Source organism: Somniosus microcephalus, chromosome 2 (assembly GCF_052327205.1).
Source record: "Somniosus microcephalus isolate GS21.2 chromosome 2, FLI_Smic_1.0, whole genome shotgun sequence".
In the NCBI taxonomy this organism is placed as follows: Eukaryota; Metazoa; Chordata; class Chondrichthyes; order Squaliformes; family Somniosidae; genus Somniosus; species Somniosus microcephalus.
The window spans coordinates 300,260,659-300,288,333 of NC_140988.1; the positions used below are offsets into that span (position 1 = coordinate 300,260,659).

The 27,675-nt window shown below is 45.7% G+C and overlaps 1 protein-coding gene across 1 annotated transcript in view; it reads right to left on the minus strand.

Annotated features, from left to right (window-relative positions):
• LOC147123484 (protein FAM221B-like) overlaps window positions 1–27,675 on the minus strand; it is a 71,775-nt gene that overhangs the window by 12,041 nt on the left and 32,059 nt on the right. Inside the window, exons 2-6 of the mRNA XM_086004604.1 lie at window positions 24,447–24,578; window positions 24,077–24,310; window positions 21,285–21,428; window positions 12,755–12,865; window positions 10,510–10,713 (exon numbers count right to left, since the gene is read on the minus strand). Of these exons, the coding sequence (XP_085860730.1) occupies window positions 10,510–10,713; window positions 12,755–12,865; window positions 21,285–21,428; window positions 24,077–24,266 (649 nt within the window). The 5' untranslated portion in view covers window positions 24,267–24,310; window positions 24,447–24,578. The remainder of the gene's footprint in view (window positions 1–10,509; window positions 10,714–12,754; window positions 12,866–21,284; window positions 21,429–24,076; window positions 24,311–24,446; window positions 24,579–27,675) is intronic.

Genomic DNA, 27,675 nt, shown 5'->3' on the forward strand with positions numbered 1-27,675 from the left:
CGATTCCAGGAAGTGGGTCTAATACAAAGTATACCTGACAGAGGAACAGCCGATCAGCAAGTTTAATAAGGAGGCCTGACATTTCTCACTGAATAGCGAAAGACCTGTGTACCAGACTGTAATAGAACAATAACAATAACATCCAATTAAAATCATTTTCTATGCATCTATCTCCTAAACACTTTGATAAAGACAAAGTTGATACTATCTCTGGGATTAATAACAGAAGCAGTGGATGGTAACTTTTTACATTCAGTTTCAAAACCATTAAGTTTCACAACTTTCCTTGGAGACTGTCCTGGAGAGTTCATACCAGGATCAGGAGCACAAACAACGTCCTGGGAGATGTTTGGTTCATTACGCATGGGAATAGGTGAAACATCGGAAGCTTTCTGAAGAGTGGTAACAGCTATGGTTGAATAGGCATTAGTGGTAGATTACATGCAACTTTATCATTTATTAATACCACATTAAAAGGCAGTAGATTGATGCAGTGCTCATAATTGATCCTTATGATACTTCCACTGCAAACTATCCTTTTTTAAAAATTCGTTCATGGGATTTGGGCATCGCTGGTAAGGCCAACATTTACTGCCCATCCATAGTTGCCCTTGGGAAAGTGGTGGTGAGCCGCCTTCTTGAACTGCTGCAGTCCGTGTGGTGAAGGTACTCCCACAGTGCTGTTAGGGAGGGAGTTCCAGGATTTTGACCCAGTGATGATGAAGGAACGGCGATATACTTCCAAGTCAGGATGGTGTGTGACTTGGAGGGGAACTTGGAGGTGGTGGTGTTCCGATGCGCCTGCTGCCCTTGTCCTTCTAGGTGGTAGAGGTCTTCAGCTTGGGAGGTGCTGCCGAAGGTGCCTTGGTGAGTTGCTGCAGTGCATCCTGTCGATGGTACACACTGCAGCCACAGTATGCCGGTGGTGGAGGGAGTGAATGTTTAAGGTAGTAGAGGGGGTGCCAATCAAGCGGGCTGCTTTGCCCTGGATGGTGTCGAGCTTCTTGAGTGTTGTTGGAGCAGCACTCATCCAGGCAAGTAGAGAGTATTCCATCACACTCCTTACTTGTGCCTTGTAGATGGTGGAAAGGCTTTGGGGAGTCAGGAGGTGAGACACTCACCGCAGAATACCCAGCCTCTGACCTGCTCTTGTTGCCACAATATTTATGTGGCTGGTCCAATTAGGTTTCTGGTCAATGGTGACCCCAGGATGTTGATGGTGGGGGATTCGGCGATGGTAATGCTGTTGAATGTCAAGGGGCGGTGGTTAGATTCTCGCTTGTTGGAGATAGTCATTGCCTGGCACTTTTGTGGCACGAATGTTACCTGCCACTTATCAGCCCAAGCCTGAATGTCGTCCAGGTCTTGTTGCATTCGGGCATGGACTGCTTCATTATCTGAGGAGTTGCGAATGGCACGGAACACTGTGCAGTCATCAACGAACATCCCCATTTCTGATCTTATATTGGAGGGAAGGTCATTGATGAAGCAGCTGAAGATGGTTGGGCCTAGGACACTGCCCTGAGGAACTCCTGCAGCGATGTCCTGGGGCTGTGATAATTGACCACCAACCACCACAACCATCTTCCTTTGTGCTAGATATGACATCAGCCAGTGGAGAGTTTTCCACCCGATTCCCATCCATCAGAACTAAAAACATAACAGGTCCAATCTTCTGTTCAATAACACCAATACTCTATTTTTCACATTCCCATGGAAATCAAGACGTAATGGTCCTGAATTTGCGGTGGGAGGCATACCAGAAGAATAAGGGCAGGATTTTCATTGCGCCATGAAGGCGGTTTTGGAGGCATGTGGGGGGTTAAAATTGCAAAAACTGGCGTGCGGGACCGCCCCCCCCACCGGCCTGGTTCCCGACTCCGAGCAATTTTAACTCAGGCATGTCTGATGGTCCCGACTCCGTCCCGCATCCAACAGGCGGGACTGGTCGTTAAGGCCCTTAACAACCACTAAATTGCCTCTATAATCCTATTTTAAAAGGCCCTTGCGAATTTAACCCTTTTCCCACGTGAAACACGCCTGGTGGGAAACACGAATGTGAAACTTGGCGGGAGCACTATTGGATTGCTGACTATCAACTGCAGGTCAACCATTAAAGAGGAGATTTGATCAGCCATCATTTGCAGGTGGCAGGACTTAGTGGTCTCAGGTCTGGACAACTTTTAGAAGGCTTAACCACACCTGTGGAAGGTTGGAGCCTCACACCCATCTCCAGTGTGACCTCCTGGGAAACCCCTCTCGCCACCTTCACTCAGCGCTTCCTCAACGGAGGCATATACCAGAAGCATGGGAGCCATTTATTTCCTTCCCATCTGGGCATTAGAGGAGCTCGAGCACCAGCCGCGGCACCAGCAGAACCAGGAACAACAGCAGCACCAGCAACAGCAGCAGCAGCAGGAGCACCAGGCTGCTGCTCACCCACCTGAGGCTGCACAGGCCAGAAGGGGCCAGCGCCTGGAAACCCATCGGCGCAGGAGATACCCCCCAAACAGGGTCTGCAGACGCAGGGTCAGCTACCTCAACATGTCTGAGCAGCAGTGCCAAAGGCGGCTCCGACTTTCGCGAGAGGTAGTGAGTGACATCAGCGCAATGCTACAGCAAGACCTGCTGCCCAGAGGACCAGGTGGACAAGCATTACCAGTGGCCATCAAAGTCACCACCGCACTCAACTTTTTTGCCTCAGGCTCATTCCAGGGATCAGCAGCAGACATCAGCGGCATCTCCCAGGCGGTTGCACACACTTACATCACGCAGGTAACCGATGCCCTCTTTGCCCTCGCGCACAATCACATCCATTTTGTAAGTGCAGGGTTCTCAAAATTCCCGCACTCCCCAAATTATGGATCAAGAGACCCTGTTTGCCCATGTTATTAAAAACAGGGTACCCAAAATGGCTTCTGTAACCTCGTGACCAAAACCGACAGGATTTTAAAAACAGGGCTCTGCAGACAGGCAGGCCGGAGACGAAACTTAAAATGCAGGAATCTGTGAAAAGGACACTCTGGAGCCAGACAGCCAAAGTAAACACAGAATACACATTCATTTGACTTGAAATAGATCAAGCTAGAATGGGCCTAGAATCGAGGCCATTAGGTTTCTGCATATTTAATCGGTAACAGTGCACAGTAGCCATCAAGTCAGGATGGGGACAATTAAGCTTCATCCATGACAAACAACCAGGACATCGGGGCCATTAGACCCGGAGACAACCACTCCACAAGTCGTTAAAATAAATGGTTGTAATCATTTAAACAAGCCCGCCAAAAGTAAGACAAAAGGACTGACCTGATTTGGCGCGCAGATAAGGAGTTGAAGAACGGGTATAATTGTAGGCCCATCAGTGGCAATCGCTCTCTTGACTCTTGGCTCTTATCGCTCTTATCTCTTGCCTGTGGCCTTGGCCTGCTGCCTCTCGTACTCGTGCCCTGGCCTCGTGGCAGGCTCTCTTCTCGCTCCCCATGCCGCTCAACAACCAAGGACGCGGGAGGAGAACGAGACACGAGTTCAAAACCACACAGGACACACAGGCCAGAAACGGGCAGACGAGACGAGACGAAGAAGAAGGTAAACCGGTAAAGGCAGAGAAGGGCAGCGGTAAGACGCATTTGGGGACCAACGCCCAGTTATAAGCTGGTGTTTGGTGAATAAGTTGACGTATAGTGTACCCCCAATTTAAGAATATGCTGGCATTCGAAGGATGGGTAGAAGCATCGGCCTAGTTATAAGCTGGCGTTTGTCACATGGACAGTAATAGCCCGATTAAAGAATAAACTGGCGTTCGAAGCTTGGATAGTGAAATCATTCAGACGGTAAAGACCGCCAATCGACCCCCGACCGTAACATTACCGCCGACGACCGCCCGAGGGAGAAGAAGAAGAAAACCCATCGCGACGACAACGGTAGCTGAGGAAAAGGGAGGGTGCTTCACATCAACAACTTCAGCGCCGCTTCCTGAGACCACGTGGCGACGGGATACCCCAACGGACAGCAAGAATGGACCCCAAAACGCACAACCATTAAGGCAACAGGTTTTGGATTGGTGCACATGAATTCGTGGCCCCTCATAGCTTAATCTGGTTAGGTATGGGGGTGGGATAAGGATAAGGGGATTGTTAACATAGTTATTTTTCCCTCGATGTGCCGTGTGTTCCCCATTCCCACATAAGTGTAATTGTTTACGCCTGTATTTTCATACCAGTAATTTTCATAAGATTGTTGTATTTTGCCCTTAATAAAATTTTGGTTTTCTTACACCAAACCACTTGTCTACTCTATTTTCTGTATCGCCGCCTGTACCTAAGTCCGGTGTCTAGAACCCAGGGGTGTGGGTGCGATTCGAACCGCTCAAAGGACAGTCAGAGGTGAAGCTGACTGGGCACACACCCAACCCCCTACAATTTCACCAAGGATCGAGCAAATGTCGCGGCGCGAGCGGTTGGATTAGCTCACCTGGCAGGCTTTCCAAGGGTGCAGGGCGTCGTTGACTGCACACATGTGGCCCTTAAGGCACCCCATCGCAATCCAGGTATTTTTGTCAACCGCAAGGGCTTCCACTCCCTTAACGTTCAGCTGGTGTGTGACCACAAGAAGGAAATTTTGCATGTTTGTGCCATGTACCCTGGCAGTTGCCATGACTCCTTCATACTGCACCAGTATAGTGTGCCTCCGCTATTCAGTCCACCAGACCAACTTAACGGATGGCTACTTGGAGACAAGGGCTATCCCCTGAGGACGTGGCTAATGACGCCGTTGAGGAGACCATCCAACAAAGCTGAGGAGAGCTACAACTCCAGCCACATGTCCACCAGAGCCATAATCGAGCAAACCATCGGTTTGCTGAAGATGCGCTTCAGATGCCTGGATAGATCAGGTGGAGCCCTGCAGTACTCAGCAGCCAGGGTCTCCAGAATCGTCGTGGTTTGCTGTGCACTTCACAACATGGCACAGCATCGTGGCTTGCAGATTCCTGAGGACCAAGTGGCTCCTCACATATCCTCCTCAGATGAGGAGGAGGAGGAGGAGGAGAACGAACATCCTGCAGAGGCCCATCAACCAGCGGCAGCATTACGCGAGAACATTGCTGCCCGGGATGCAAGGAATGCACTCGTCCTGGCCAGATTTGCTTAGCCTAGTCAAACTAACACTTTTGCCTTGCAGCTTCTTACCAGGGCATTGACAATGGCCAAGAACCAGAGGATTCCTAGCACTCTGACCACCATACTGACAGTTGCAAGTATGCCTAAGCCCTCAATGTAGAAGTCCCACTAGCGAAATGACAGACGATACAACTGCAACATTTGCCATCAGAAATTTTATGTACATTAGCGAAGTGATGGCATTTTTGCAGTAAACACAAAATTGCACCCAAGTGACTACCCTTGTGACTATTTGTGCAGAATTTACCTCTTACCACTGCTCCTACGTGGTGCCTCCCCTGTGGCTTCAGCTTTGGCGGGCGTCCTCTAGGGTTGCGAGCCTGTGAGGGCTCGCCAACAGTCTGCTGCTCCTGCGGCTGTGCAGGGATTGAGACGTCTATCTCACTTGGGTGTGGACTCCAGTGGGGTTCTGACTGAGGGCTCTGCAGTGGCATGGAAGTGTGAGCATTTGGCGAGGAGCCCCCACTTCCTTGAGGTCTGCCACCAACTTCCCTCTCATGGGTCAGGTCCCCCTCAGCGCCTGCAAGTGGCTGGAGAGCACCTTGCTGCACATCGGGGGGGCCATGGGGACCCATATCTGCAATGGCAGTCCTACTCAGAAGGACTTCCATGAAGGTCTGGTTTCTCTGTTCAATAGATGCTCATCGCTCCTCAAGAGATGTCATTCTATTCTGAACAATGACCATGTTTACCATACCCTGGCGACTAAGCTCCTCCATGGCCGTAGCCATCCTCTCCTCTATGGTAGCCATCCTTTCCTCTATGGTAGCCATCCTTTCCACGGAGGTTGCCATCCTTTCCGTGGTGATGCGCTCATGCGCCAATGACTCCACAAAGGCTCTGGTCATGGTCGCTATGAACTCCTCCATTCGCTCCACACTCGCAGTGACCCTGGAGACAAAACCTGCCAGAGACTCCTGCATCTGTTCCTGGAGTTCCATCACTGCTGATCTCATGGATGGACCCAGAGGCAGAGGGTCGACATGCTGCTGAGCCGAGCTGGCAGAGTCGTGCGCCCTCCGACTAGGACTCTCCACTGCTGTCCCTGTCTCCACAATCTGCTGATGCTCACTTGTGAGCTGTGATACACCAGGTGACAACACTACTCTATGTCCCGAAGGTCCCACTGAGGTGTGAGTGTCTGCGCTGGTGCTGGGTGCGCAGATTTCTGGTGACGCTGCGCCCTCAGAGGTTGCAGCTTCCTCTGAGGAGTCTGGCTGCTCAGCCTCTTCTTCCTGGCTAGGGGGGATGGATGCTTGTGATGGTCCTGTGGGGGAGTAAAGGAAAGAGTCAAGAGATGTGATGCCAAGGCTACATGCACATTGCTTTTTGCAGATGCTCATAAGTCCATCTGTTAGAGCTTCAGAATCATTATCAGCGACTCATGCAATGTCAAAGAGAGAGATGGGAAACTTTTCTGTCACCAGCTTGCTGTGTTGCAGCCGTCTGTCCGTCCCCCACATGTGCATCATCCTCCAGTCCCGCTATTTTGAGTGCCGCCTCCTTCCAGGGGGTCAGGTGGACTATAGAGGCTGTCCCTCCTCCTGTCCTCGCTCACTCTCTTTTGTTGTGAGCTCTCTTTTCCTGCAATGAGGGAGACAAGTGGAGGTTGAGTGAGAATGAAGGAGTGAGTGTAGAGACTGCATAGCATACATACTTAGAAGGAGACAAAGATGGAGTAAGGTGGCAAGAGCAAGGGCCCTCCCTGTGTGTTGTCAGTTGTTTTCATAGCATCAGAGTGATAGGGAGTGTGAGGGCTGCATAGTCGAATAGTTATGTGAATGTGAGCATAGAGAGTGAGGGAATGGGTAAGGGTGCATGGATGTCAGTGTCAAGTGGGATGTGGAGGAAGAGATTGCTAATGCTGAGTGCTGGTGAGGAAAGGCAATGGGGGTCAGATTGAGGGTGATGGGAAATTCATACTCACTTTTCCAGTGCGCTGAAGGTCATGAAATCTTTTCCGGCACTGCATCCAGGTGTGCCGTGTGACTCCCAAGGAGTTGACCTCCTCAGCCACCTGCATCCACACTGCCTTAGTGTGCTTGGGATGCCTCTTCCTCCCTGAGGAAGGGAAGAGCACCTCCCTGTTGGCCCTAGCCCCATTCACCAATGCCTGCAGGGCCACCTCGTCGAAACGAGGAGCTGAGCTGGGCCTCCCGCTTGTCATCTTTCCTGCAGGTCTCTCTGACACCAAATGGAGAAAGCTTGGAAGCCTGCAGAAGAAGCAAGGCTTGCTGTGGACCTTAAATGCAGCAGCAATGATGACGTCATCGGAGGGGACTTTCAGTCATGAAAAACCCATTTGCAAAGGCTTCCCACACATTGGAAATCAATTGGACAATTAAGTTAAAATTGCATCAATCTCCCACATCCATTTAGATTCGTGTGGGAAACACGAAATTCGGATAACACGACACCATCCCGCACCTGAGTTAAAATCCTGCCCTAAGTCTCCGAACCGAAAAAAAATCCAAACTTCCCTGGTGTCTCCGGAGCTTCAGGCCCTGGGTTGCAGGTGTACATTTGTGTAAAGGCCCACAGATCCCTGGGGCGCAGGCGGTTCGCAAGCATCGCTGGTATCACGTGGGCCCGGTCAACCAATCAAAAAGGGGGATTCCTGTGATACTTATGGGGATTCTGTTTACGTACAGAATCACCACAAGTATATTAGAAATCCTCAAATAAATAAGAATTCACACCACTTAAATAAAAATTAATTAATTAAAAGACCCTTTAATTAAGCATTTAAAATAAAAGTTTAACTTTTTGAAAATTAAATGTAAACATTTTAAAATGGGTGAAAATTTACCTAAACAAATTTTAAATGTATGTGTGTATTCTTTGCAATCAGCTTTTGAACCCTCAATTCCTTCAACCTGCTCAAAACATCTACTTGCTCATGCAGCGACAAGTCATGGCCATTTTTGTTGAGCCATCTGAACTTTGGCTTTCTATTCCTCCCTCACCCACACAACACTAACAAACGGGTGGAAACCAGGTCAAACCAAGCACGTTGCCCACCGACCCCAATCAGATTAAGATGTGAAAGTCTCAGGTTCAAAGGTGACAAGTCTCGTTGAAGCGGGATTCAGTAACACCACACTTGCATATAAGCGGGAATTGCAATAATTGAAATTGCAATAAAACAAACATTTCAGAATTGGAAATATAGAGGAAGAAACTGGACTTTAAACTGAAAATTGCAATCAAACGAGTTTCAAATAAATGGGTACGACTGTACGTAACTTCCTTCCAGTAAACAACTCAGCAGGTATCATACTGGTAGTGATAATGAGATGCCATACGGTAACTCAAAAGAAATACAGCTAATTTCTGATGCATGGTGCAGAGTGCAGCTCTTGATTTCTCCATCTCTCTCAATAAGACCTTGAAACAGTCGGCACTCACCCCTCCCCCAGCACCCTGAATAATTCTCTCCCCTGCATCACATCACCAGACCAGATAAGCTATGATTATTTGATGCCAATCGTGGATTTTAAAAGTCTGAAAATTATAGGCATAATAGAAGATTTAGGAAGATAAGAAGTTCCATAATTTGTTATGCAAGATACTATTGAAGAATGAGACAACAATGAATGAAAAGATGTGCACACAGCAGTGACTTTACTTTGACATGACTGTTTTGGCATGAGACAAAGCTGAGTGGGAAAACAATTACATAAGAACATAAGAAATAGGAGCAGGAGTAGGCCAATCGGCCCCTCGAGCCTGCTCCGCCATTCAATAAGATCATGGCTGATCTGATCCTAACCGCCAATCTACTATCACAGAACCATCTCCTAAATCTAACAGAATTAGACACACAAAATAGGAGCAGGATCAGGCTACACGGCCCCTGGGCCCGCTCCACTACCCACAGGGCCATGTCCGATCCGAACCTAGACTCATGTCCAAATTCCTGCCTGCTCCCCGTAACCCTTAATTCCCTTTACTTCTAGGAAACTGTCTATTTCTGTTTTAAATTTATGTAATGATGTAGCTTCTACAGCTTTTTGGGGCAGCATATTCCATGGACCTACCACCCTCTGAGTGAAGTAGTTCCTCCTCATCTCAGTTTTGAAAGAGCAGCCCCTTATTCTAAGACTATGCCCCCTAGTTCTAGTTTCACCCATCATCGGGAACATCCTCCCCGCATCCACCCGATCCAACCCCTTCACAATCTTATATGTTTCAATAAGATCGCCTCTCATTCTTCTGAACTCCAATAAGTAGAGTCCCAATCTACTCAACCTCTCCTCATATGTCCATCCCCTCATCCCCGGGATTAACCGAGTGAACCTTCTTTGTACTGACTCGAGAGCAAGTATGTCTTTTCTTAAGTATGGACACCAAAACTGTATGCAGTATTCCAGGTGCGGTCTCACCAATACCTTGTACAACTGAAGCAATACCTCCCTATTTTTATATTCTATCCCCCTAGCAATGAAAGCCAACATTCCATTGGCCTTCTTAATCACTTGCTGCACCTGCATACTAACCTTTTGAGTTTCGTGCACCAGGACCCCCAGATCCCTTTGTACTTCAGTACTTTCCAGTTTCTTGCCATTAAGATAACTTACTCTACGATTTTTCCTGCCAAAGTGCATAACCTCACACTTTCCAGTATTGTATTCCATCTGCCAAATCTCTGCCCACTTACTTAGCCTGTCTATGTCCCCTTGCAGGTTTTTTATGTCCTCCTCACTCACTACTTTCCCTCCCATCTTAGTATCATCTGCAAACTTTGATATGTTACACTCGGTCCACTCCTCCAAATCGTTAATATAGATTGTAAATAGTTGGGGACCCAGCGAGGGAAGAAAATAAAACATTGCCATTAGATAATTAGACTAATTGATCTTCCATATAACTTACCTATCTTCATTTATCCACCCGCCTTTTCCTTCTCCTCTTCCTCCATCTATCAATCCATTTATCGATCGTCACTACATCCTTACATTCAATCATCCAAGTAACACACACATGTGTGCTGGTTTGGTCGTTTAGGTTGAACATGAAGCTTCTATTATTAGCTCAAGCTAATGGCAGTTAATTGAAAATTATTTTTTTCCCCTTCTGGGCGAATAAGTTTGAGGTTTTGCAAATTTGTGATACAATACCTATTTTCTCACGTCCAATCAAGAAAATAAGTGATGTAGGATTTTAATTATGGAACAGTACAATCTATTTTTCCTAGTAAGGATTGTTGCCTGGTTCACAGTGTGGATGGATTTTGATGCTTCATAGAAATCTTATCCAACTCTGATGATAAAAGAGGTTTCAGAAATATAAATCAACATGGGTAAAGTTATTTCCAGGATTGCTGACTTACCACCAATCTTGCAATTATGGCTTCCAGCAACATTGTGTTCTTCATGGTTATGTTTACAACGGCACTTAGCTCTCCAGGTGTTTGGGTCAAAGTTTCTTCGTTTTCTCAGCCAGAACTCACCTACGTCTTCGGGGCGGGCAGGGATGAAGGCATAAGCCCTGCACTGGCAGCCAGTCACCACACAGGGCACTCGAACACTGGTACCTGTTGAGAAGAAATGCAGAGCATTAGTCAATGCAGCAAACCACTGGAAAAGATTTGGAATGTTCTAAATTGATAGGTTCACCCTGAAATTCAGAGACTCCAATTCCGGTGCAGTCTTACTCAACAGGAGTGCAGCTCAGATAACTGGGCACAACAGTCAGTATACTCATTTTGTATCGCTCCTGATTTTCCAGCCATGGCCAGAAGAATTGGGCAGGCTGAATTCGGCGCCTTTTTCTCTGATCTGCACTCCCGTTGAGTGAGCACCAAGCTGGGAGTGAAGTTTTGCAATTATGGGCCCAATAAGGTTGGCCAATACACCCTTTGAATTCTCGAGAGGGATACTAGGAGAGTTGTCGCAGAAGTCATCATACAATTTATCACATTTTATTAACGTTTTATTTTGATAATTTTTCTATTGGGGTTTCCCCAATGATTCAAGTGGTAAATAAACTGCACAATTTGGTATTGAACCAAACAGGACAAGAAAGCCCTCCTGGTACAATCCCCGGTTTGTGCAGTTAGCTGGGCAGCAAATCACTACAACTGAACTCAATGCCTCTGGGTTTGGCAGGCTAAATGTTAGCTGCTGCTGCTGCTGATCACGATCAGGTTACTCCTGTTGTGAAGTATGTTTGTGAGTGTGAGTGTGAGTGTGCGTGTGTCTGTGTGAGTGAGAGTGCGAGAGGAAGTGAGAGTGTGCGAGAGAGTGTGTGTGTGAACCTGTGTGAGTGCGTGTGTGTGAGTGTGTGTGTGAGAGAGTGAGCGGAGAGCGTGAGAGTGTGAGTCTGTGTGAGTGAATGCATGCGAGTGTGAGTATGAGTGTGAGAGTGAGTGAGTGCGTGAGTAAGTGAGTGCGAAAGTGTGTGCGTGTGAGTGCGAATCTGAGTGAGTGTGCGCACGTGTGTGTGTGCGTGAGTGTCTGTGAGAGTGAATGTGTGTGTGATTGTGTGAATGCGAGAGAGTGTGAGTGTGAGAGTGTGTGTGTGTGTGCGAGCAAGTGCGTGTGTGTGAGTGCATGTGTCTGGGTGAGTGAGTGAGTGTGTGTGAGCGCGTGCATGCGAGTGTGAGTGCATGTGTGCGTGTGCGTGTATGCGTGCATGTATGAGTGTGTGTGCGCGCGAGTGCAAGTGAGTGTGTGTGATTGTGTGAGAGTGTGTGTGTGTGCGAGTGAGTGCGTGCAAGTGTGTGAGAGTGTGTGTGCGCGTGCATGCGTGCACATGTGTGCATGTGAGTGAGTGAGTGAGAGTATGAGTGAGTGAGTGTGATTGTGTGTGTGTGTGTGAGGATGTGTGAGTATGAGTGAGTGTGAGTGTGTGTGAGTGTGAATGCATGTGTGAGAGTATGTGTGTGTCAGAGTGTGTGTGTATGAGAGTGTGTATGTCAGTGTGAGTGCGAGTGTGTGAGTACGTGTGAGTGTGTGTGCGCGTGTGATGCGAGCAGACAATCACTGCCCAGGCTCACACACGAAGAATGACCACTTGGGTGAGGTGCCAGCAAAAGTCAGGACCTTCAGGAGAGGAATGTTTTAAAAACGGGGGAGTTTTTAGTCCACAGTTGAATTTCTACTGAATTTATTTTTGAAATAAAACAGTATATATGAGTTAATGAGACAGCCATCTTAGTGGTTGTGATAAAATTTAGTCGTGATTGCTGCTAACAAGGATGCATGCTGATGAGAATATAAGCAAGTACAGAAGGAGAAAAGTTCATTCGGCCCATCAAGCCCCTCCCTCCAGAGTCCAGGTATGATTATTCTATCAAGGACTTTTATTCCCTACCCATCAGCTGGTGAACCCCTATTTTGAAGAACACTAATTTCCTTCCCCTACCTCCTGTGAAATAAACAAACACTGCAATTGACGTCTCTAAAATTCTGAGATGTGAATGGCTTGACAACACCTGTTATGCTGAGATCAGCAGTGACTCTGAGTTGATCATTAGACTTGGGTAGAAGAAGCAGAATTCAGTGTGCTCGTGCTACCTTATTTTTACAATCAGACAAAAATAATCAATTTAAATACCAAGTCCTGTTCCATACCGGTAAAACGTTCATGTTCAGCGAGGAGGTGCCCGCAAAAGCACTTTGACTTTACTCCAACTCGGATGCAATCCCATTTGTAGTCAGGACATCGATATCCAATATAGATCCCTTTCAAAGCAACACAATCAGCAATGCATTGGTTACAAATGTAATAGTTGAACTATGTGCTACTCACTTACAATGCAGGTGGTGAAAATACCTTAAAGCAATACTGAAATGTACCAAAGCGTTCTGTGATAAGTCCCAAGTGAATGTATGAAAGGAACACAGGTATTCATGCCCAAAGCATTTGCCTTAATACACATTGAAAAAGAACTCCCTCTCCTTCACATCAAAAATTACAATATTAGTACTTAAGAAAATACAAGGCTGAAGTTGTTCTCTCTGATTAACAAAGTCAACCTCCTGCTACCCTGGCCAAATAGGTGTATTAAGCCAAGCCGTAGAACGGAACCCCACTGCACCAGTGCAATTTTCCATCTCCACATCAAGGGGAAGATAACCATTGTGCAACACGTGCAGCAAAATTTAGAACACATTTATTAAGTTTTGAATTTTCTAAATATAGCACACACAGAAATTGTGCTATCGGCTATCGTGCTGAAGACCTGTGCTCCAGAACTAGCCGTGCCTCTAGACAAGCTGTTCCAGTACAGCTACAACACTGGCATCTATCCGACAATGTGGAAAACTGCCCAGGTGTGTCCTGTCCACAAAAAACAGAACAAATCCAACCCGGCCAATTACCGCCCCATCAGTCTACTCTCAATCATCAACAAAGTGATGGAAGGTGTCATCGACAATGCTATCAAGCGGCACTTACTCACCAAAAACCTGCTCACTGATGCCCAGTTTGGTTTCCACCAAGACCACTCGGCTCTCGGCCTCATTACAGCCTTGGTCCAAACATGGACAAAGGAACTGAATTCCAGAGGTGAGGTGAGAGTGACTGCCCTTGAAATCAAGGCAGCATTTGACCGAGTGTGGCATCAAGGAGCCCTAGTAAAACAGAAGTCAATGGGAATCGGGGGGGGGGGGGAACGCTCCACTGGCTGGAGTCATACCTAGCACAAAAGAAGATAGTTGTGGTGGTTGAAGGTCAATCATCACAGCCCCAGGACATCGCTGCAGGAGTTCCTCAGGGCAGTGTCCTGGGCCCAACCATCTTCAGCTGCTTCATCAATGACCTTCCCTCCAACATAAGGTCAGAAATGGGGATGTCCGCTGATGACTGCACAGTGTTCAGCGTCATTCACAACTCCTCAGATAATGAAGCAGTCCATGCCCGCATGCAACAAGACCTGGACGACGTTCAGGCTTGGGCTGATAAGTGGCAGGTAACATTTGCATCACAGAAGTGCCAGGCAATGACTATCGCCAACAAGCAAGAGTCTAACCACCTCCCCTTGACATTCAACAGCATTACCATCGCGGAATCCCCCACCATCAACATCCTGGGGGTCCCCATCGACCAGAAACTTAACTGGATCAGCCACATAAATACTATGGCAACAAGAGCAGGTCAGAGGCTGGGTATTCTGCGGCAAGTGTCTCACTTCCTGACTCCCCAAAGCCTTTCCACCATCTACAAGGCACAAGTAAGGAATGTGATGGAATACTCTCCACTTGCCTGGATGAGTGCAGCTCCAACACCACTCAAGAAGCTCGACACCATCCAGGACAAAGCAGCCCGCTTGATTGGCACCCCATCCACCATCTTAGACATTCACTCCCTCCACCACTGGCGCACCGTGGCTGCAGTGTGTATCGTCTACAAGATGCACTGCAGCAACTTGCCAAGGCTTCTTCGGCAGCACCTCCCAAACCCACGACCTCTTCCACCTAGAAGGACAAGGGCAGCAGGTGCATGGGAACACCACCACCTTCAAGTTCCCCTCCAAGTCACACACCATCCTGACTTAGAAGTATATCGCCAATCCTTCATCATCGCTGGGTCAAAATCCTGGACTTCCCTTCCTAACAGCACTGTGGGAGTACCTTCACCACATTGACTGCAGCGGTTCAAGAAGGCGGCTCACCACCACCTTCTCAAGGGCAATTAGGGATGGGCGATAAATGCTGGCCTTGCCAGCAACACCCACGTCCCATAAACGAATAAAACAAAAGAAAACTTTGCCCCAATTGCCTTTCTGACCTTGAGGCTACCAGCCTAATGCCAATAGTCAAAGTTTTATGCTGTCAAGTGGATTGAGAGTGCCCAAACTCTTTTCATGTTGGGTATTTACAACTTCCAGAGAGAACAGGGGTTTATCTCATCTGTTTGGATTCAAAACTAGATCTCTGACGTGAAATGAGAGTGTGTAATCTCACTGGACCAGTCATATCAAGCTTTAGAGACATTATTTTGCTGGTAAGAAAAGTTCAATCCTGTGTCTTCTAAAGTAGAAAAAAGTTACTGAAGATGGCACAAAATATTTAGAGTAAATAATTAAGTGCTAAGGTTAAGTTCCCCTGATGTCTTCACTATACTGTATGGAGCTGAGCTGAAAGGGGTGGTTTACTTCTGCATAATTATTGTCACAAATCTACTTTACTATTAGACGGTAATGTGTTCAAACTTCTGGCTGGCATTAAACAAGACCTTGAGAGGAGGAAAGCTCATGCTTCTTGATGTGCCTCAATGAATCCGAGACTCAACGTTAACGGAGCAAAGCAAGGCTTTTATTAACTCAGAAAGTAATACACAGTGGAGAAGTGTCTCTCATCCAGAGATCTGCTGTACTGCCTGTGAGACACGCTGGGGCCTGCTTAAGTAGGGGCCCGGTATGGGCGGAGCCCTACACACAATACAATACAGGTAAGGAAATGAAACTGAAACTAAACTCCCCTGCTTGTCACAGTCACAGGCACAATCAAACACAGAGAATACAGAGTGCCTGATGAATGGCATATTTCATCACACTTCTCTCACTACAAGAAAAGGTGAATGCTTTTAAAACTAACAATGCCCAGGTTGAAATATATCTGCAATTTGCTTCTCATTGCAATTCAGACACACTCTGGTTCAGGAAAACCAAACAGTCGTTTCTGAATACCCAATAATAGGGAAAAACAAGCTACAGGAAGATAAAACTGTCGGTAGGGAATACTGGACTAACTGGAGCTGAACAACATGATTGAAAACATCGATACTTGACACATTAGGTTTGCCCCAGTCAAAAATGTCGGCTGATTGGAGCTGGATGGGAGTGAAGCACCCCAAACCATCTCGCTTAAGAATTTACTTGAAATCCCTAACAATCCCAAATTGTAATAATACATTCCTTTTGTAAATACCTACTTGAATATGGAACATAGCTAATAGATCATTCTGAACTTTATGAAGCACAAAAGTTTCCCAGATATTCAATCAGGTGGGTGACATAATTAACAAAATACAAAGGGGGGAATTTTTCAGTGGGTCAGCGGGTGCGATCGGTGGCGGGTTGGGTGGAAAAGTGTTTCTTTTGACAGCGAGTCAGAACCCCACGGTCAACATGCTGCCACGTGCCATTCCCAAATGTCGAGTCTGTCAGTGCTGAGCAGACCCGACATGCAGTGGCGGGTGAGGCAATTAAGGTCATTATGATCTTGTTAACAGAGCATTAAGAATTATTTTCAACTCACCTTCAGAGTTTACCAGGTCGCCCACGGGGTCCATGCTGCTCGGGGATCACGTCAGGTAAGCAGGGCAGGAGTTGAATGGCCATGGAATCATCTTATTGCTTGACAGATGCAAATATGCTATAAAAGCTCCCATCTCACAGCTGTTCGCTTTCCAAGCTCAGAAGCTGTTGCTTACTGCATTTGGAAGACAGATTGAGCTTTATGCAGGTTGCAAGTGTTTGGAGCAAACTCTCCATCCAGTGTCACCTCATTGGAACAACCTCTCTCACCATTGATTCTGTCATCTCAAGTTCACCTGCCATCTATTACATCAGCATCGGTGCCCTTGAAACTATCTCACCTTGGTCCTCAGAATCCCACCATGATCAGCCTCAACACCAGCAGCACCAGGCACACCAGCAGCACTAACAACAACACCAAACTTCTCCACAATCAACTGATGCTGCACAGGACACAGGGCATCAGCACCCGACCACATTGCTGCCTGGGAGGCCAGGGATGGCCTCACCATGGCCACATTTACTTCACTTGACGCTGTACACCCTGGCTGCCACATGATGTGCCAGATTGGCACCATCCCACACCAACACCATAAAGCATCCCTACAATGCCCAAGCCGTTCTTTTCACACTCATCACCGTTGCGGGGGGTACCGTTATGTCTCACCATTCATTGTAACTCACGCCAGTTCTAAAGGTGCACACAAATCTGTCCAAGAATGCAAAGTGTTGAAAATAAAGGTTTCAATGTTTGACAGCACATTAACAAAAACTTCACATGAACATTGCATAAATCACCCAAGTGCCTACCCTTGTGTGTTGTTAGTTGGTATGATTGGACTAGGATGAGGGTGAGTGTGAGGGGTGGCTAGTGAGATGGGGAAGTGATAATGTAGATAGAGAGGGATGGGTTGAGGTGCAAGGTAAGCTGGTGTGAGTAACGATGTGCAGGAGTAGGGTAGGGAAGGCAGAGTGATGGGGATGTGATGAGTGGCACAGCAGGATGAGGTTGAATGTGACTTTGTACTAACGTTTCGTGATCTACTGAGATCATTGAAAAGTTTGAGTCACTGCAGCCAGGGACTCCTGACTACATTCCTGCTTGTGTCCTCCAGTGCAATGTGCAACCAGGCTGCGTTGGTCTCCTGGGGAGGATTCTTCTGCCCATTGGAAGGGAAGAGAACCTCCCTGCCTGCTGTGACTCCCTCCATAAGCATATGGAGAGAGTCATGGGAGAGCCTGGGTGCAGCCGTGCACCTCTGTGCAGTGTTTGCAGCACCTCAATGCTGTAGAACACTGACAGCACAAATGTCAAAATCAATTTGCGCATGGTCCCTTTAAGGAAACCGGTTGATGATGCGTCATCAAATGACATCATCAGACCTGCTTCCTTCAATTGGCCGGCAAATGTGCTAAGCAGGCTTAACAAGCCCAATCAGGGGAAAATCATTTTGGACAGTGGGATGGAGGCAGTAGCGGAGCCGGGACCCGCCACGGACCCGCCGAGGTTGGTAAAATCCAGCCCAAGAGCTCTGCGAGGAGAATCTAGAGGTTGAACTCGCATACTTCAATTTGGTGAAATGCACACTTAGCATGTGCTGGTGTATGGATGAGGTTAATTTATAGAATCATGCAGCACAGAAGGTGCACATTCAGCCCATCTCTTTGAAAGAGCTATCCAATTAGTCCCACTCCCCTGCTCTTCCCCCATAGTCAATTTTCCCCCTAAGGGTCGCGCATCAATTGTGAGGTCCCACACAGGGCAGCTGCTGCCACTGGAAGAGATACCACATAGCAAATTTAAAGGGCCCACGCAGGGAAAAAAATTAGAGGGAACATTGCCCATAGCCTTGCAAATTTCTCCTTTACAAGTATATATCCAATTCCCTTTTGAAAGTTACTATTCAATCTGCTTCCACCACCCTTTCAGGCAGTGCATACCAGATCATAACTACTTGCTGACTAAAAAAAAAATCTTCTCATTTCCTCCCTGGATATTTTGCCAAATACCTTAAATCTGTGTCCTCTGGTTACCGATTATCCTGCCAGTGGAAACAGTTTCACCCTATCTGCTCTTTCAAAACCCCTCATAATTTTGAACACTTCTATTAAATCTCCCCTAAACCTTCTCTGCTCTAAATAGAACAATCCTAGCTTCTCTTGTCTCTCCACAAAACTAAAGTCCCTCATTCCTGGTACCACTCTGACAATTCTCCTCTGCACCCTCTCCAATGCCTTGGCATCCTTCCTAAAGGGCGGTGTCCAGAATTGGGCACAATACTCTAACTGAGGCCACACCACTGATTTATAAAGGTATACCATAACTTCCTTGGTTTTGTACTCTATGGGGGTGATTTTCATTCAGAAGTCGGGTTGGAGGCGGGACTACAACTTTCGGGGTTGTAGTCCCGCCTCCATCGAGATGCGGCCAATCCACGCGATTTTAACTTGATTGACCTTGTTGAGCCCACCCAGCGGGCCCAGCAGGCCAATTAAGGGCCACCCGGCAACAGGTGACATCAGAGACTGAAATTTCATCTGTCAAGACGTTTTGACAGATGAAATATCAGTGTTTCACAGCTGTTTGAAGCTATCAAACACTGACAGTCTTACTTCTAACCTGAGTCCTTCTACACAGACTCAGTTAGAAATCTCCCCGGCACAGAAAGCTGCAGGCTGTCACTTTTGACAGATTGCAGCCACTCTGCTTTCTGTGCTGGTTAGATGATGGACTCCCGAAACCTAGAGGAAGGAAGGCCAATCCAAAGGTAAGTACAGGTAATTTAAACTTCTTTACACATTTTAGACACACCAAACACACTTACCTTTGCACTCATGCACCCATCACTCACCTGAACACGGACATCTCGACCCCTCCAAGTCCTTCAACCCGACGGCCCGACTCCTCTAACTTGGCGTAGTTTGGAGCCGTCGGGAATCCCACACTTCAAGCTTTAAAATAGGGATTAGGCTAAAAACTGCCTGTTAACTACCTGTTAACAGGCAGTTAATTGGCACTAATCCCTTCCCGCCTCGGGTAGGCGGGTCCCAGTGCGGGGCGGGTACCCACCTCCTTAGAAACTTACATGGAGGCGGGTTGGGGGCGGGATGGTGTCGGGACCCCCGATTTCGAGACTTTAGCCCCCCGCACGCCTCCAAACCCAACTCCACGGGTCAATGAAAATCGACCCCTATGCCTCTATTCATAAAGCCAAGGATCCTGTATGCCTTTTTTTTTACAGCCTCATCAACTTGTTCTGCTGCCTTCAAAGATGTGAGTATGTGAAGCCTCAGGTCTCCCTGTTCCTGCACCCCTTTTAAAATTGCACCATTTAATTTATATTGCCTCTCCTCATTTTTCCTTCCAAAATGCATAATTCTCACTTCTCTGCATTAAATATAATCTGCCATGTGTTTGCCCGTTTCACCAGTCTGTTTAATCTGCCATGTGTTTGCCCGTTTCACCAGTCTGTTTAATCTGCCATGTGTTTGCCCATTTCACCAGTCTGTTTATGTCCTTCTGAAATCTGCTACTATCCTTCTCCCTGTTTATTACATTTCCAAGCTTTGCGTTATCTGCAAACTTTGAAATTATGCCCCCTATACCCGAGTCCAGGCTATTAATATATATCAAAAAAGAGTAGTGGTCCTAATACTGACCCCTGGGGGACATCACTGTATACATCCTTCCTTTCTGTCTCTTAGCCACTTCTGTATCTACACTGCCCCTGCCCCTGCCCCTTTAATCCTATGAGCTTCAATTCTGCTAAAATATCTATAATGTGACACCTTATCAAACGCCTTCTGAAAGTACACATCCACAGCATCAATTGCACTACCTTCATCAGCCCTCCCTGTTATATCAGTGAAGAACTCAATCAAGTTTGGCAGCAACGATTTGCCTTTAACAAATCCATGTAGGCTGTAATTTATTAAATAATGTTCTTCCAAGTGACACTTTGTCCTGGATTATGGTCTGTAGAAGTTTCCACCGACGTTAGGCTGACTGGCCTGTAGTTACCTGGTTTATCTCCCCTTTTTGAACAGGGGTTTAACATTTGCAACCCTCCAGTGCTCTGGCCCCACTCTCATATCCAAGGAGGATTAAAAGATTGTCACCAAAGTCTCTGCTATTTCCACCCTTACTTCCCTCAACAACCTAGGATGCATCTCATCTGGAACCCGAGGTAACTTTTCAATTGAAGGTCCTTCACAGATTCTATTACATTCCACATAGAACAGTGCTGCATTGTTAGAGGTGCCATCCTCTGTGTGAGAGGCAAAACCAAGGCTCTGTCTGACTGTTTATTTGGGTACAAAATGTCTCATGCCACTTTTTTGAAGAACTGCAAGAAGTCTTCTCAGTGTTCTAGTCAACACTGCTCCTCAACCATCACCACCATCAAATAAATTAACTGGGCATTCATCTAATTTTCTGTTTGTGGGACATTGCTCTGTGCAAATTGGATGCCATGTTTTCCTACAAAAGAACAGTGACTACACTTCAAAAATAATTCAGTAGTTTTGAATACCTTTGGAGTATCTTGAGGATGTGAATTGTGCTATAAACAGGCAAGTTCTTTTTCTTTCTTATTGTGAATTGAATTCAATAAACCTGGTGATTTTTTGCTCGCACAAGAAAAAAATGACCATGAAAGCTGTCATAATAAATCATGAAAACCCAACTGATTCACTAATGCCCTTCAGGCAAGGGAACCTACCACCTCCTACCTGGTCTGGTCTACATGTGACTCTAATACACACTTTGTTTTGGACACTTAATGCGCTTTGAAATGGCTCAATAATCACTATGAATTCTCAGGGTAGCAATGAACATCAAATGTGGCCTTGCCAGCATCTCCTACACCCGGAGAACAAATAACAATAATAATTAAAGTCACCTGTTTGAAGGGCATCTAACGCTGCTTCTCTCTCAGGATCAAACAGTTCCTTCACCCGACTCCCAAATTCCTCTCTATGCATTGCTTTGGCGACAGAGATGAGCTCAGCCTTTTTGGCTGGAACTATGGGTTTTATTGTGTGTCCTGTAAAAGATAATTGCAGGAAACCTTTCATAAGCTAGACCTTTTTTTTTGTTCCACCTACTCTTAACTTGCTATTATAAATAATATTTATTTTCCTTTATTGAGTAACCACGGTGAAGGGCCAAGACCTATAGTGCCGGACACAAAAGTGTTGGAAAGAGTAGAAGACAATATGGGTTAAATGAGGAAGCAAGTGATTAGGTGACACCAAGCTTGGATTTTAAATGTCTGAAGATTTTAAGAATAAGGGAAGACTATGGGTTTAGAAACATTAGTGCATTTCAATTTGTGTAGTAAAATAAATTGTTCCAAAAATCCAACTACTGTAGCTGTCATTAAAATCAAAATGATTTTTTAATAATCTTAAGGTCACAAACATTTAAAAAATAAATCTCCATAGTTGGAATTTGGGGAAATTCTTTAAAACTAGAGCCAAATAATTTTCTAAGAATGGGAAGAGGCTTTGAAAGTTGTCTCAGTCTGCACACTTGATCTAATTGGCTGAAAATTGCCCCAAGCAGTCAGGTGACCAGCCGGGTTGGGGGCTGGAGGAATGCAGTGAAAACGGTTGTGGATGTTCAGCTAGGCACTGACATGTGTTTCACATTTCAGTTCCTCAGTCTCTCGTTCACTCTCTATAAGTGGGGATTAGCCAAAATTGGGGAATTGTGATTCCAATAGGATTTCAAACTTTTTTTATGTGAGCCCAAAATATGTAATGCTGATACATTTCTTTATGGAAGAAATATATTCAATTATATTTTCCTGTTAAAACTAATTACAAAATTCAAAGAGCATGAGTCACTTTAAAAAATATTTAATATGCTTCATCCCTGAGAGGAAATATTCATAACTGGCCCAGTCTAAATGCAGTTTTATGGCGAACTCTCATGTCAGTGGATGACATATCCAATAGGTTCATATCTAATGGTTGCCATGGAGGTGAACAGGGGGCTCCCATCCCGCAAAATGCAGGCAATACTGAGCTTCTATGTTACATTTCAGCACCCAGGATCAGGAAGGGAATGTAAGAGGCATAAGTTGTTACCATAGCGGCAGATAGATTTATTAAAAAGGTACTGACACACAAGTCTCCTGTAATCTTTACAATAATGAGATTTTCAGAGACATTTAAAAAGGGGCAGTGAGAAAAGGCCACTCTACCTTTTTTAAAATGAAGGTGTACATGAAGCTGGAGTTTGCAATGCAATAATGTTATTTTTTTCGCTTAACTTTTCTTTTGATTGTCTTTCCCCATTCACTCTTCTCCTGAAAGCAAATGTTCCCATTAAGGTGCAGAGTATCGTTCCTTGCTATTGTAGCTCTATAGCACCTCACCCAAGGAACTATTAGAATCACAGTGGGTAAAATATAACCTTGGCGGGTGCACAAAATGGGCGGTAGCGTATTGATTGCCTGTTATACACCTTGCCCGATTTGCCTGACTTCAATGGAAAAGATAATTGGGCAGTGTGTATAATGCTGTGGGGGAAGTTGCAGTTACCCTGATCCTGCCCTTTTCACTTGACACCCACAGATCTGTGCTTCCAGTGGGATTTGCTTGATAACAATCAACAGCACAAATCCTGGCTCATTTTTCCTCTTCTTAGTTCAGGGATGGTGAGGTCAGTCCTAACACCCCAACTGCTGAGATTGCACTTTTAAAAAATAAATAAAAGACTAAAAATTGAAAATTGAATGAAAAAGTCTGCACTAGAATTGTTATAATCAGTAATCTTTGCTGCACACTTATTGCATCAACAGATTGGCAGGAGACTTTATTTTAGGGAGGCTGTTCCTGGCAACATCAGGGGCTGAAACTATCCCAGGATACACTATAATTTGGTGGGGTTACCTCTTTGAAACAGGAACATTTCAGAGACTGCCGGAACCTGCATGTACCTCAGCAAGTGTCAGTTGTGGAGTGGAGGGGACGAAGAATAAAACTCTCCAAAATTTATTAATGGTGGAGTGCATTTGCTTTGTCTCTTTGGATGCTCCCAATCAACATACTTCTTTATAAATTGGAAATTCTTTCCTTTCCTTGAAACAAGAAATTCCTGACAACACTGGTTCTTTAAGGCTCCAGTGTTCTGTGCCACTGCGGGTAGTATTACCACCTGTTCAATTTTGGAGTGGGCAGTCTAGTTGGGTGAACATTTCTGAAGTCACACCAGAGGCCATAAAATAGAAGGCCGCATTTTCCACATTTCTATTTCTAATTAATTATTAAAGTTCTTTTGCTTTTAAAGACTTTTCGTCACCACAAAAGAAAACATCAGAACTGAATCCATGATCCACCTCCAAAGATGGTAGATTGAATAGCCTCCTGCTTTGTTGTAAAATGCTACAGTTCTATCGCTCCTGCTCTGCCAGTATCTTGCTTCCTGTTTGGTTTCGGACTTGGCAAAAGATGGCAGCTCTGAATTTCCACTGCAGTCGTCCCGACTCCTGCCATAACTTTGCCATTTTTCTGGGGGTTCCGCCAATCTCCCGCTGAAAGGGAGATCAGCACAAATGCCATGGAAATTGAGAGTCGGCAAGTCTAGCTGCAGCCCTTAGTCTTTGTATTGTGATAACATTACATGCTGCCAGCCTGAAGTGATAACTAAAGTGAATCTTAAAGATGCAAGTGTTTTTCACATTACCTTTTGGGACAAGCATTGTTTTTTCTTGCTGGGCTTGTGATGGTTGATGAGGCACTAGAGCTTGGCTAGGTCCAGGCAGGTTGCCTGCCCTGCTTCCTGGTGCCATCTGGTTGGATTGGTGACCTGCAGCTTGTGGGGTAAAACTGTCCTTCTTCACCTTTTTTTTTCCTGAGCCTTGACCAGTAGACATTGTATGTGTGTGTTTCAGCTGTACTCGGCCACTGCAGCCAGACACTGAAACATTGACAATTGAAATGGAGTTGCCATTTTGTCAGGTACATTTAGAAAGTCATTTACATCAGCAAACATACAATCACCTCTTTTCTTTAGAGCTTTGCAAAAAAAAACCTGCAAGGTTGTAAAGTCCTACCTGACTGGAAATGCAAGCATGTGAGGTGGTGTTAAATGGCTGAATTGCACAGTAACCAGGAAACAGTTTGTATTGTTAACAGCAATCCAGTCAGAGCAATGGGCAGGAAGACTCTCCTGGGGAGAACTGGCACTGGTACAGTGAAAAAGGAAAACAAACATTATTTTCCGTAGAACAAATCAACACTCAATGAGAAAAAGTAACAGTTTAGTGGACGGTTTGAGATACACATTGAAGATAGATAATAAAATGCATAAATGCTGTATGGTAGCATGCCAGATAAAGTTCATTATGTGTTACAAATGCAGGTCGTGCCTTGGGGTACAGTCATTCCAGTAAGCGATCTGAGCATCTTACATTTAGGGTGTGCCCGTATTGGCCAATATCTAATGATACAATAGTATCACACAGGGGTGTAACAATACTACTCCCTTGTGATCTGAACTGTCTGCTTGTGTCTTATGCACACTCCCCCACATGCATCTCCTCAATCTTTTCAAAGGTAGACTGAGAAAACACTTGGTAAGACAAGGTCAGATACCAATTGTTAAGCTATTTTATTTCACAGCAAAATGAACATACAGAGCAACACTTATGATCAGACTCAGTTAATTCAATTGGTACAACTTGTCTTCGTGTAATAGTACAAAATAACAAATTCAGCCCCACATCAGAGGGTGGTCTTGCTTGACTTAAGCAAAGTAACTTCTAACTTCTGTCTTGCATTTTGACCTTCTAAACCTGGTGAAAGCTTTCCAGCGCAGCTTTCTGTTTAAATGCCTGACTGCCAATGAGAATTTCGGTCTGTTTTTATCTCCCTGTGCTCACAACCCAAGTGGAAGGCCTATGCCAGGCAACTTCTGCTGAGTGCCCAGGACCAGCGAATTTCCAGCACAGTGGCTTGGAAAGTGGATATTGGCCCTGAAATTAGGATCGGGGGCTTGCTGCGTGTGCAAGCCCCCGATCTGCACTCACCCTGCGCGCCGACATCTGAAGCCCGGGCCTGCTTGCATTTCCTGTCACAGGCCCGGTTCAGCTGTCGGCGCGATGTGCTTACCTGATCCAGCGGCGTAGTTAGTGCGATGTGCCGGCTGGGATCAGGTGAGCACTGTGCAGCCAATCAGGGGAGGGGAAACTCATTCATGAGTTTGACAGTAAGAGCTGTCAAACTCATGAAAAGTATGGGCTGCCAAAACACTACTTTAACTTTAAATAACATTTTTAAAAACATCCCACTGATTATAATAACTTTAAATAAGTTTTTAAAAATGTTTTAAACAATTAATCAATTTTTTGAAAAAAATAAATTTTAAAAAATAGGGTCTAAAATTAAACTTACCATCCTGTAAATTCTTTAAAAATAACAAACCTGTGGAAAAAAAATTCTACATTGTACTAAAAGCCCACTTACCTGAAAAACTAAATACTTACGTCTTGTTTTTCCACGCGTAAAGACCGGAGGCCTTTACACGCGCGCAACTCTGAAAAAAAAAAGGAATTTTACAGCGCACGCGCTCCCTGTGCAGTCGCGCGCGTTCTGCCTCTGAACCCCTTCATTCAGAGGACAGGAAATGCCGGTTTTCCCCGCATGCGCTGTGCATGCTGAAAACCGGCATTTTCTCCGGCCAGACGCGTGAGTACCCCGACCGTACTCACGCGTTTGGAAAGGAATTACTGGGCCATTGTCTGAATTGGGTGTGGTCCTGGTGAGACTGGCAGCAGAATCACGGCGCTGGTCGTTGGAGTGGGGGCCCTGGGGGAGCAAATTTGACTGGCCTCAGATGAGTCCGGGGGGAGAAGCAATCTGTAGGTGGGGCGAATTGTGGCCATCAATGGCCTGCAGTTTTAATGTGGAGCCGGGAGGAGCACTCCTACTCTGCCCAGCTCCACATTCATGCAAATGTTTTTTTTAAACTTACCTTTTTGGTGGCGGCCTCCAGTGGTTCCTTTAAGCACCACAGGCTAGGTCCCATGTAGACCAGGTAACCTTGAATACTGCAGGCTAGGCTCCTACTCTGGTTTGGGTTCTAAACAGGCATTAGGCCCTTTATTAGCTTATTCAAGGGGTCTAACACTTGTTTCAGGCAGCCACCAAGGATGCCTCTACAGTGCCTATAGAATATGGCGTCGCACAGGTTTGGGTTCGGGAGGTTGGCCCCCTATTTGCATCTGATTTCCGCCTGGAAAACGGGTGCAATGAGGTCTAAATTCACCCTCAATGGCAAGAGAGGGAAACCAGGGAATTATAGGCCAGTTAGCCTAACATCTGTTGTCGGGAAATTACTAGAGTCTATAATTAAGGATAGGGTGATTGAACACCTCGTAAACGTTCAGCTGATCAGAGAGAGCCAGCATGGATTTGTGACAAAACTGATTGAATTTTTTGAGGAGGTGACTATAGTAGTGGACAGGGGAATGTCTATGGATGTTATTTATGCGGACTTCCAGAAGGCATTTGATAAAGTCCCTGTTAAAAGACTGTTATCTAAGGTAGAAGCCCATGGAATTGAAGGCAAATTATTGACCTGGTTAGGAAATTGGCTGAGCGGCAGGAGACAGAGAGTAGGGATAATGGGTAGGTACTCAAATTGGCATGATGTGACTAGTAGTGTCCTGCAGGGATCTGTGTTGGGGCCTCAACTATTCACTGTATTTATTAATGACTTAGATAATGGCTTAGAAAGCCATATATTCATATTTGCCAATGACACAAAGATAGGTGGCATTGTAGGCAATGTAGATGAAAGCATAAAATTACAAAGGGATATCGATAGATTAAGTGAATGGGCAAAACTGTAGCAAATGGATATCAATGTAGACAAATGTGAGGTCATCCACTTTGGACCTAAAAAGGATAGAACAGGGTACTTTCTAAATGGTAAAAGGCTAAAAACAGTGGAGGTCCAAAGAGACTTGGGGGTCCAGGTACATAGATCATTAAAAGGTCATGAACAGGTACAGAAAATAATCAAAAAGGCTAATGGAATGTTGGCCTTTATATCTAGAGGACTAGAATACAAGGGGGTAGAAGTTATGCTGCAGCTGTACAAAACCCTGGTTAGACCACACCTGGAGTACAGTGAGCAGTTCTGGGCACCACACCTTAGGAAGGATATATTGGCCTTGGAGGGAGTGCAGCGTAGATTTACCAGAATGATACCTGGATTTCAAGGATTAACTTACGAGGAGAGAATACACAATTTAGAATTGTATTCCCCATGAATTTAGA